Here is a 12069-nt window from a genome sequence, read left to right on the forward strand (position 1 = left end):
AAGGTGTTGAAACAGTTCTCAGGATACAAACACAGCAGGGAAAGTGGTATGTGATGATGAAAATCAGAGTCATAACTAGAATGGGTCAACAAGGACTTTGCCCCAGAGCAATGAGTTTAAGAGGTGCTACATTTTTAAGGTACCAAAATTAGACTTACAGCACTTGTAGTCCTTCAGCATTGTAGAATTAAAGTACTTATCACCTGGTTAGTAAGAATAATTAGTTAAAATAGAAAGTTACCAAATAGCTGTTGGTATGCACGTCTCCCCTGCCCCCTCATATCTCAGTTGTGCACTGACCTCCTATCAGCAGCCTTACTCTCTTATTTGAAGCTTTCATTTTCCCCAAGGAGTAGGGTCCCCTCTGCTTCCTGCCAGTTGCCCCAGTCATGATTTGTGGCACAAACCTGGACACAAGAATTCCAAGTAATGGTTCTAATGCAAATGTTGCTGTCTTATTATTATTTTCTAGATAAACAGTGTCTAAGAGACTTCAGGGCAAGGTGTATAAGATCATGTATATGAAATCACTTTGAAAAATACTCATTGTTAGGCAAATATGTGGTTATTATTAATAAATATCATTGAAGGTAGAGACAGGAAGCTCCTGGGTTCTGTCATAATCAGTCAATAAGCAATTATGAAGTGATTACTGTGTGAAAGGCACTGTGCTAAGTACTGGGGATAAAACGAAAAGGAGCCCTCAAGGAGCTCAGAAACGAAAGGAGGAGACAATGAGCAAACAAATATGTACAGACCAGCAACGGTGCAGAATAAATAGGAAATAATTAAAAGAGGGAAGCACTGAAATCCACAAGAGTTGGGAAAGGCTTCCCATAGAAGATGGGATTTTAGTTGGGATTTGAAAGAAGTCAGGGAAGCCAGGTGGTAGAGATAAGGAAGGAGAGCATCCCAGGCATGGACTACAGCTTAGAGAAAATGCTCAGAGTTGAGAGTTGGAGTGTCTTACTCATGGAACAGCGAAGAGGCCAGTGTCACTGGATTGAAGAATATGTGATGCTGTGTAAGGTATAAAAAAACTGGAAAGGTATGTGTGTGTAGGGTAAGCTATGAAGGGCATTGAACATCAAAGTATTTTGTATTTGATCCTGGAGGTTATGGGAGCCACTAGAGTTTATCAAGTAGGAGCCATGATAAGGTGGAGTGGCCTGTGCTTTAGGAAAATCATCTTGACAGCTGAATGGAGGGGTGGACTGGAGTGGGGAAGAGACATGAGGCAGGCAGACCCACCAGTAGGCTATTGCAATAGTTCAAGTGTGAGATGATGAAGGTCTGTACCAGGATGGTAGAAGTGTCAGAAAAAAGAGGAGAGAGATGTTGTAAAGGTGAAATCAGCAGGCCTTGGCAACTGATTGAATTATGGAGAGTGAGAAGTATTAAGGAGTCAAGGATGACAACCAGTGAGTCTGAGGGACTGTGGGGATGGTGGTGCTTCCACAGTATGAAGGAGGTTAGGGAGGGGGGATGGACTAGGGGGAAAACATGGGGCACTCCCATAGACTGCATGGGAAGTGATATTCAGACATCATTTAATTCGACCTCTAGTCTCTAGACTGAACACTGTTCAAACCATGCTAGACAGATGATTTCAAACCTATCATCTAGTACTTCATATTAGAAGATTTCAGAAGCTGCCTTTAGTGTAATAGTCCCTCAAAATGAGACACATTTTTCTGTATTTTTAACAATTCTTTTCCTGTTGGCACCTCATATCCTCTGATGCCTTAAACTGAGACTTAATTTGTTCATCTGAACAATGTGGGTATCACAATGTAAGCAGGAACTAATGTGATGCTCCTGATGACACTTAACTCTCTGGAAAAAGTCCCCTTTCCCCCCACTTAATAATTTCCCACCATGAAATATAGACTAAAAGTTCTTAAGGGCAAGCACTGTTTCACATGTTTGTCTTTGTATTCCTAGGTCCTAGCCAGAACAGTGCTAGGTACATCATAAGTGTATAATAAATGCTTATTGATTGTTAATACCTAGCCTCAGTGCCTGGCACATAATAGGTACTCTATAAATGTTTGTTGATTGATTGATTGCCCAAGGTTAAGCCACCACGTTGGAAGTAATCCCCAGGTCTTCTAAATCCAGGGCTATTTCCACTGCATCATAGTCCCCTCTTGAACTCTAAGCTAAAGTGACCATCAGGGTGGATCTCCTTTGATTTTTATGATATTTATTTATGCATAAATAAGACCAATATTGGGGGCAAAGAAAAGGAAAGAAGTAGTAAAAAAAAAAAGACAATGGCTTCATTTAGGAACTTTGGGTGTTTTTGAAATAAGACATTACAATATTATTTGAAAACGGAAGCCCCCTTTCCTTTAGGCAGTATCGTCCTTAGTGAAGGTAGGGAGCATCCTAAAGAGAAGCCCTGAGATTATCCATGCTGGGTTTCTCAAATCCCTCCAGAATCGTGTTACCAAGTTGCTTGAGGGTACTCTTCAGCACTGACCGCGAGCCGCCAGCAGGTGTCAGTGCTCCCTCACTCTGAAGGTGAGAACGCAGCCTCCCCAGGAGTTCCAAAGGCTTCCGAGACCCCTTCCTGGTCCACTTAATTCAGCTCAATCCCGGCTCAGGCCCGCGGGGTGGTGGTTCCTGCCAGTTTCCGCACTCTCATCCAGGACTCTCCCTACCCTGGGTCCCTTCTCCAGGCAGGGTAAGCAGAGAGCGGCGGTGGTGTCGGACCTCCAGATCTCGCCCAGCATCCAGCACTCAGTTGCCTGGTCCAGCTTAGGAGATGGCCAAAAGGTGCCTGTTTCTGCTGCTGCAACTGCCAAATTCGGTTAGCCTGGCTCCCTCACCTGCCCTCTTTCTTTCCCTGGGGCTGCAGCGGGATACTGGCCCCACTTACCACAAGGTGGAGGGGTGTTTCCCTCTTCTCTGACCGCTGGGGATCCTCGGTGCGTGAACAACCGAGACGCCCTGGATCGAGGTGACCACTTCTGGTTTTGCCCAGTGCTGCAGGGCAAGACAAGAGATCCATAGAGGGCTTGGTAAGGGCCTCGACTTGCTAGTTATCTAGATTCGTCATTCCTCATCCCGGACCTAAATCCTCTTAATGCTTTGGGCACCTGTGCGTACTCACAGTTCCATCAAGGGAACCAGCCTGAATTCCTCTCTCTATGCCTTTACATTTTCGTCTCCCCTTACCCAGAACAGGTCTCCGAAGGTCCCGTCCCCCTTGCAGCTGGTGGGTTGATCCCAAGGTTGTTGGCGAGTCTTTGCAGCTGGGGGGGGGGGAGGGAGGGAGGGGGGGGGGGACGACAGAGTGGGAGAGAGAAAGGAGAGAAAGAGACGTGGAGAGGGGAGGGAGTGGGGCGGGGAGGGGGCGGAGGAGGGTCGGGTTCCCACGTGGGGACTGACGCTGGCTGCTCAGCAACGCCGGCTTGATCCTGGGGCTATAAAACCAGTCCACGGTGAGGGAAGACAACAGCACTGGTTCCCATTCGGTTGGAGACGCCTGTCCTGGCTCCCTGAACATCCAGACTGGATCACTCACTCCTCCTCGATTGAGGTTCTCTTGCCCCACTCCCAACGAGGCCCAGCCCGCGTCCAACTTGAGACTCAAGCTAGGGTGCTGTCCAGTCTTGGTTCCTGGACTAGGCAGCGCAGGGCACAGAAGAACGCCTGGGCCACAGCTAACAAAGGATAGTTTTTCTTCACCTGGCCATCTGAGGAAGGGGACCACTTCTTGCTCCCCATGTCCCATGCCCAATTTCCACTACTACTGGGAGTCTTCAGGGTCCTCCTGTACAACCCATTTGGTCGCGCAAGTTTGGAGATTTCGAGGCGGGGATCTGGAGAAAGAAGCTAACTAGGGCCTTCCCTGCATCGTTGTCCTGTTAAGGAGGAGAGAAATCCAATAACTGCCTAAAGGATTTTAGAAAGCAGAGAATCACTCTTTCCTCCCTCAACTCCCTATCTTCCTGGCAACACCGGAGCCCCCAGGTCCCTTTTCCGAGACCTGAGTGGGGGGCGGGGTTCCTAATGAGCAGCCTTCACCACGGTAAGACAGACTTGCTTTCCACCCCAGATCTGAAGTAAAAAGCCATATATTTGTTGTAACCCTTCCAAATAAAAAGGACACAAATTCTCTTTTTCTCCCCTCATCTCTTGTTGGAGAATCAGGATTTCTCTCCCTGCTTGGCTCTGCGTTTGGAAATAAAACTTGGATTTACTGAGTAGGGAGCGGGAGAAAAAGGGAATTCCAGAGAAGCCGCCTGGAGACCAAGCCCACGGTGAGGTTGGGGCTATTGTGATCTCCCGGTAGCTGCGGTGGGCTAAAAGGAGGACTGAGGCCATGGGCTGTTAGTTGTATTCATAGCACTTTTCCAAATTCCCTCGTTCCTTTCCCCACTTACCACCTTTCTGGACCCCTTCCCCCCAAAAGCAGAGCCTCATGTGAGCCACAAAGAGCTTTCTCGGGGTGGAGGTGGGGGTAGGGGAAGAGAACTGACATCCCGGAGGAGAAAGAAGGACAGAGTTGGGAGGGGAGAAGGAGCTTGTTTTCATGTTACACCAGGAGCGCCCGCTGGCGGAAGGGAGTTTCGCCCCTATGGGGTCCCTTCAGCCGGACTCCGGCAATGGAAGCTTAAACGGAACTGGGTCCTGGCAGACCCCTTATTCACTGCAGGTGACCCTGACTCTGGTCAGCTTGGCTGGGCTGCTCATGCTGCTAACTGTGTTCGGCAACGTGCTGGTCATCATCGCAGTGTTCACTAGTCGAGCCCTCAAGGCTCCTCAGAACCTGTTCTTGGTGTCTCTGGCCTCAGCTGACATCCTTGTGGCCACTCTGGTCATCCCTTTCTCACTGGCCAACGAAGTGATGGGTTACTGGTACTTCGGCAAGGTGTGGTGTGAAATCTACCTGGCGCTGGATGTACTCTTCTGTACGTCCAGCATTGTGCACCTGTGCGCCATCAGCCTAGATCGCTACTGGTCCATCACTCAAGCGATCGAGTACAACCTGAAGCGGACACCCCGACGCATCAAGGCCATCATCTTTACCGTGTGGGTCATCTCGGCTGTCATTTCCTTCCCACCCCTCATCTCCTTCGAGAAGAATGGAGGGGGCGAGCAGGTGGAGCCCCGGTGTGTGATCAACGACCAGAAGTGGTACGTTATCTCCTCTTGCATCGGTTCTTTCTTTGCCCCCTGCCTCATCATGATCCTGGTGTACGTACGTATCTACCAGATCGCCAAGCGTCGCACCCGGGTGCCGCCCAGCCGGCGCAGCGACGGCAGCGAGGCGGCTGAACGCCGTCCCAACGGGCTTCCAGACCGAGGGGGTGGGGAGGGCCAGCCTCTGCCCGCTAAGCTCAACGGGGCGGGAGAGCCGGTCCCAGCTGAGCAGGAGGTGAATGGTCTGGACTTGGAGGAAAGCTCCTCATCTGAGCACGCGGAGCAGACGCCCCGCCCCCTTGGTCCCCGGAAAGGGGAGCGGGCCCCCAGGGGAAAGAGCAAGACGAAAATGAGCCAAGTGAAGCCCGGTGACAGCCTGCCCCGGAGAGGGGGCGAGGAAGAGCGCGGCGCCAAAGCGTCTCGCTGGCGAGGGCGCCAGAACCGCGAAAAGCGCTTCACCTTTGTGCTAGCGGTAGTGATCGGGGTCTTCGTGGTCTGTTGGTTCCCCTTCTTCTTCACCTACACTCTCACCGCAGTTTGCTGTTCCGTCCCCCGCACCCTCTTCAAGTTCTTCTTCTGGTTTGGTTACTGCAACAGCTCACTCAACCCGATAATTTACACAATCTTCAACCATGACTTCCGCCGGGCCTTCAAGAAAATCCTCTGCCGGGTGGATAGGAAGCGCATCGTGTGAAGTTGCTACCCCACACATCTCCATCCCCTCTTGTCCTCACTCACTCCCTGCAGTGCCCCCAGCCCTTCCCAGCCTTGGCCTCTTGCTGTCTCTTCCCGCCCCAGGGATCTCCGGAGAGCTAGTAGGCATTCCTGCTTTGAGGGACAAAGCCCCCCCGTCTCCACCCTTGGAATAGAGACCAGACTGAGAGAGAACATTCGGACTAGGGCAGAGCTACAGACCGACGGACTCGAGTAGGCGAAAGATGACACTACAGGAATGGTACTTGCACAGGCGCCTGTCTGTGTAGACTCTTGGCTAACCAGATGTATAGGGCACTACAGCCACTAAGACTTCTTCCTGCTTCCAAAACTTCCGAAGGAGATATTCTGCAAGCCTAGCTTGCCTTCCCAGAGGTGGATAGCATCCTCATTCACTAGTTGCGATGTTCCGGTTGGGAAATCTCCTTCTTTTCTCCAGTTCATTTTAGGCCCCAGCTAGGGGCCCACAGCTGACCTTCGGCTGCATGCTATTCCATAGGGCAGTATTGTTTCCAAAAGGTATTTTCCCTTAACGCTAGCCCCAGGCACCAGAAACTAGGCTCAAATTACACTTTGGGTCGGGGAAAAGAGAAAGTGGGAGTTCTTACCAAGAGTTAATTGGGCAGTAACAGCTAGGCTTTTTGCCAGGGCTAATTGCCCTTTTCCCTCTTGATTGTAAATCTGCACTCTTTCTAAAATAGTAAACACGGGGTTATCTGTATCTCGTTGTAACTGATTGCTGTTAATATTGGTGTTTGAATTCATACCGCTGGACTCACCTGCGAGAAGGAAGTATTGTCTCTCTCAGAGAGGAAAACCCTTTGGCAGTGTAAGGTGGTTGTTACTGTGTTTTGCTCCCTCCCTCCTTTTACAGATCCTCCGGTGTCTTTTTCATCAGCAACTGGTGATTATCCCTATGGATCTGGATGTGGTTTGATATTTCCTGACAGGGAAATATTTTTGTACATTTTCCCTGTGCCTAACAGCATAATTGCCCTTTCCTGTGTAAATATTACAGTAATAAATCAAGACAGAGTTAAAGGAACTCCTTCGAACTTACCTTGAGCCTCCCTATGACATTATTATTTCATTCCCAGAATAGCAGCCTCAAATTTTCACTTGAAAACAGGACTCATCACCCCCTTCTTTTCGCCATGAAAGCAACTGCCTGAAGAATAAATATGTTATATACAGTATACATAAACCCTCGCCAGTGGACACTGACTAATGGGGAGGAGGGAACACTTTAACTCCTGCCTTTAGAGAGAGGGGTAGAAATTATGTGGGCAAAGCAACCTTGTTAAAACCTGCCCAAGGCAATTTGAAAACAGTTGGACTTGCCTGCCAAATTGTACAGTTACTGACAAAAGAGTTTCTCAGCATCAAAAGTATTGTCCTTTTTCTGTTTTCCTTGCTCAGACCACATTGTTTATAAACTCAGAAGGTGGGGTGTGGAGGTTTGAGACAAATGTTTACATCAGCATTTCTACATGTTTTTTTTTTTTCTGATACTGAGTCTTCAAGGACTGCTATCATATTTCACCAAATGGGGAAAACAAAGTCATCAGATGTTACTAATAAGGAATTTTTTAAAAAATAAAAGTTTACAGATCAAATGTGAAATAAACTAATTAAATGTTTCTGCCTCTTTTCATTTTTTAAAAATGTTTCAAAATTCTAAGCATTGGATGTAGCATCCAAGCTGTTGAACCAGAACATTTCCTAAGAGTTTGGGGGAGAAAGGGAGAGAGCATATATTATTTCCATACATTTCCACAATATAGACTCTCATATCCTACTTGAATTATCCCAGGTTTATGTAAAATTATTTTTTCCCCAGGGCTCTATATTGAATTTCCCTAAGGTCACAGGCTTTAGAGCTACTTAAGTAGCCCCTCTCTTAATTTTACAGATGAGGAAACTAAGGCTCAGAAAATTCATGGAGTAATAGAGTTTTACAGTTAGAAGGACCATAGGATCATGTTTCCAGCTGGAAGAAGCCTTAGAGACTATCTAGTTCAACCTCCTCATTTTACAGAGGAAGAAACTGAGGCCCAGAGAAATGAAATGACTTGCCCAAGCCCACACAGACAGTAAATGACAGAGCCAGGCCTGGACTCTTTTGCCCTGATGCTTTTTTTCTACTCTATCAATTTATTCCATTACTGACAGAATATTAAATAATTTTGCTGAACACAATTAGGAGTGACATTGACTAGTGGGAGCTATGCAGTTCGTAGCTTGTTAAGGAGGAGGGAGGGAGGGAAAGAAAAATGATCAAGCTGCTGGGAAGGATTTGGGAGGACTTTAAAAATCCATTTGCCTACAAAATTTGCACAAACTGGCTTTGTGTAAGCCTGGGGAGTTTAAATTCCCTCTGTGTGTTTCTGCATCTTTGTTAATTTATCTGGCCTTAGGAATGTGAGTATGTATGTGCAGGAGGAAAGAAGTCAGAGAGATGGAGAAGAATAAGCAATGAGAATGTAGTACAGGGGCAAGACATTTCCTGGCTATTTAGGCCAGATGGGAAATTGGTGTGGAAAGAAATCAGAACTAGGAATCAGAAAACCTGAACTCTAGTCTTTGTTCTGCCACTGAGTGTTGGATGCTTGGCAAATAGTCTTATAGATTCAGGGCTAGGGAGGACCACTGGACTCCTCTATTCCAAACACCTCTTTTATAGATGTAGACAGGTCTGGAGTCACAGGAGTAGCAAGGGACAGAGACTGGATGATATCAAAGACTTAGATTTATATAAAACTTTAGTGACATTTACTCATTTGATTCTCTTTGTGAGGTATATGCTACTATCATACCCATTTTACAGATGAAGAAAAAAGCTGAAGGAAATTAAGAGACTCGCCCATGGTCTTATGGACAGGAAGTGTGGAAAATTAGGATTAGAATACAGGTCTTCCTAACCAGCTCTTGTACTGAGTACTCCATCCACTATGCCAAGCCTTCTCCTTTACTTCCCCTCCCAAGGCCTCAGTTTATTAGTTGATAAAATAAGGGTCTAGATTAGATAATTACCAGGATACCTTCCTGAAATTCTATGATACTACAACCAATCAACAAGGAATTATTAAGTACCTAACTTGTACCACGTACTTTGTTGGCAATGGGGATACTAGGACAAAAATACAAATTAGAAATAAAGAAATTGCTTATGGTGAGTTGGAAAGAAATTTCTTTTTTTATCTTTTTTTAAAGTTTTTATTTAGTATTTTATTTTCCCCCAGTTATGAAAGGAAATTTCTGCAGGAGGGGACATTCAGTGGGAGTTGGGAAAAAATAAATTGTTTAGAATTGGTGTCTAAGAACCAGTTTTAACTAGAAGAAGAAAGAAATCCTGTCCAGTACCCATCCCATTCCACTAAATCAGAGGAATATCTAGAGAAAGAAAGAGGGGAAAATGAACTTGGAGAAAAAAATCCCAACAGAGAAGTCTGAACCTGATACCCCACTGTCACTGTGTACAAAGTCCTCAGAACAGGGTTCTAAAGCTTTTTTTGTGTGTCATGGACCCACTTTGGCAATCTAGCACTCTGTCTGTCTGTCTCTCTTTCTCCCCTTGCCTTTCTCTGTCTGTTTCTCCCTTTCTCTCTTTCTCCTCTGCAGGCCCTTAGGCCTTCCACTCCACCTCTCTTCCCACAACCCCATCCCAAGATATGCTTCTCGGGGAGGGGAGGAGCTGTTCCATGTTTGGGTAGGGAGCTTTTTGGTGCCTCTGAGAAAAGCTAGGATGAGATATTTATTTGAGCATCCTGTGTAAGGTTTGAAAATCTTATCCCCTGTGTTTATTGTCCACTGAAGTCTCCTGAGCCTTTACTATAAAATCTGACTTTGAGGTGTCACAAAAAAAAAATTATCTATATATCATGGGGACCAAAAATCTCTCACTTTAAAAATATGCCCACCTATCCAAATTAATGTGAAATAGGGTCCCTTACAGTGTGTGCCCCATGCAGCTGACCATCTTGTCTATTCTTTGTGTTAGCTCTGACTGGGAGTCAGGAATACCTGAGACCAAATCCTATCTTAGACACTTACTAGTTGTGTGACCCTGGGAAAGTCACAACCTCTCTGTGCCTTATTTTCCTCATCTGTAAAATGAAGGGGCTCAATTAGATGTCCTCTGAGGTCCTTTCCAGCTCTAAATCTATGAACCTATGATCTTATGAACTGCAAATTAGAACACTAGGTCTTTAGTTTTCCATCCAGGAAAAAAGTCTGGGGATAACCATGAAATAAATAGAAAGCGTACTAGATTGGTCATGAAGAGATCTGGATTCCATCGTAGTCTTAACTCTGCTGCTAGCTCATAGTGCAACCTTAGGAAAATCAATTTCCCTCTCTGGGTACTAATTTCATTATCAGTAAAATGAGTAGATAAAACTTGATGACCTAAAAGTTCTATCCATCTCTTCAATTCCAGGGTTCTATGGTCAAATATTCCTTGGATAAAGGGGGCAGAAGACAGGAAATGTAGAGAGGGACAAACATTTTTTAATTGAAAGAGCTTGGCAAGGAAACTCTGAAGAGTTAGGAGACATCTGTACTCCCCCTCCCCAATTTCTCTTCTCTTTTTTGTCTCTACCTGGCACAGGAGGGCTGTGGCTATTTTCTTTTTCTTTTTTTCTTTTTGGAGGGCAGGGTAATTGGGGTTACGTGACTTGCCCAAGGTCACACAGCTAGTGTTAAGTATCTGAGGTTAGATTTGAACTCAGGTCCTCCTGACTCCAAGGCCTGTGCTCTATTCACTGCACCACCTAGCTGCCCTGAGGCTATTTGTATTTGAGGATCTCCTTTGTGTTTTTGAGTATGTTCTCAGCTCCAAGTCATGAAGTGTGTGCTTTTGGTGCTCTCTGCCCCTGAAAAGGGACCTACAGAAAGGACGTTCTGAAGTTCTGTCTCTGGAGGGAAGATAGGCTGTGAAGGCAAACTAGGTCATCTTTTGTCTCCATTCTTACCTAGCCTTTAGTTACTGAATGGGTGTTTCCTCAGACAAACTGAGACTTGGAAAAGGCCAAGGACTCCCACTGTATCCTTGGCCAGCACCAGTTGTCCTGACCTATGTCTTGCCACTGGACTCTGATGACTCTGGAGGGGGCAGTAGAGTTGATGTCTTTGCACAGTTCTGCCTCATTCAAGTCCAATTCACTTGCAAGTCAAGACATCACCCTCCCGATGTCATTGGTCCTCTGAGAATAAAGTATGAACAACAGGATTCCCAAGAGTTCAGCATCTCTAGCTTGAAACTCATCAGGAAAATGGTCCCGTAGTCTTTTGCTTCATCTTCTGTGAACAGGACAGGAAGGTGTACTTAATATTTTTTTTACTTTAGTTTCATTTATTTCATTCAGTTAAACTCATTCACTCAACCTATACATATTTATTGAGTTAGTACTTATTACCTACCTTGTGCTAAACACTGAAGTGGTGTACAAAAAAGGGATACAACCCCATTCTTGACCTCAAGGAATTTTCAGTCTAATTAAATCATTACTTAGCTTGTCCTTCTACACTCATTTATTAAATGCCTTATACAATGACTTAAGCTGAATGTCCAGGTAGATATTAAAAAATAAATAAAATGTGGTACTTGCTACCTAGAAGTAGACAATCTAGTACTAAGTGAGCAGAGAAGACACACATGGTAAAATGCAATGGAAAATTGAATATAAGTATATATGCTTAATCCAAAGTGTTATGAGATCAGATCATAATTATAAAAATAGCTAGCATATAATAGCTATAGTGCTCTAAAATTTATAAAGTGCTTTACAAATCCTACCTCATTTTATCTTTGCAACAACTCTGGGAGGTAGGTGCTATGATTGTTTCCATTTTACAGATAGGGAAACTGAAGAAGATAGAAGTTAAGTGACTTGCCTAGGGTCACACAGCTAATAAGGGATTGAGGCTGGATTTCAACTCAGGTTTTTCTATCTCTAGGTCTAGCACTCTATCCATTCACCTACCTGCATTTAAATGAGGCTTTAAGGTTTGCAAAGATCTTTTAAAAATATTTATTTATTTATTAATAACATTCTTTTCTTTTTAAATTTTGAGTTAAAAATGATCTCCCTCCTTCCCACCCCTCTCCTACCCAATGAGAAGGCAAGTAAAGTGGTATCACTTATGCATGTGAAATTATGCAAAACATATTTACATAGTCATGTTGTAAAAAAAATAAAG

At 45.2% G+C, this 12069-nt stretch overlaps 1 protein-coding gene across 1 annotated transcript; it reads left to right on the forward strand.

The window, feature by feature from the left end:
* Positions 1–3427: 3427 nt before the first annotated feature.
* ADRA2A (adrenoceptor alpha 2A) lies at positions 3428–7508 on the forward strand. Its single transcript, XM_069098941.1, has one exon. The coding sequence runs from the start codon at positions 4544–4546 to the stop codon at positions 5846–5848; it is 1305 nt and encodes a 434-aa protein (XP_068955042.1). The 5' UTR covers positions 3428–4543; the 3' UTR covers positions 5849–7508.
* Positions 7509–12069: the final 4561 nt, after the last annotated feature.

The sequence above is a fragment of the Petaurus breviceps genome, unplaced genomic scaffold (assembly GCF_028583685.1).
Source record: "Petaurus breviceps papuanus isolate PSGF00001 unplaced genomic scaffold, PetGlider_PUasm1.0 37, whole genome shotgun sequence".
In the NCBI taxonomy this organism is placed as follows: domain Eukaryota; kingdom Metazoa; phylum Chordata; class Mammalia; order Diprotodontia; family Petauridae; genus Petaurus; species Petaurus breviceps.

What these genes read in the sequence shown, in the direction of transcription:
- ADRA2A (XM_069098941.1), top strand. Translation starts at nt 4,544, where the DNA reads ATGTTACACCAGGAGCGCCCGCTGGCGGAAGGGAGTTTCGCCCCTATG.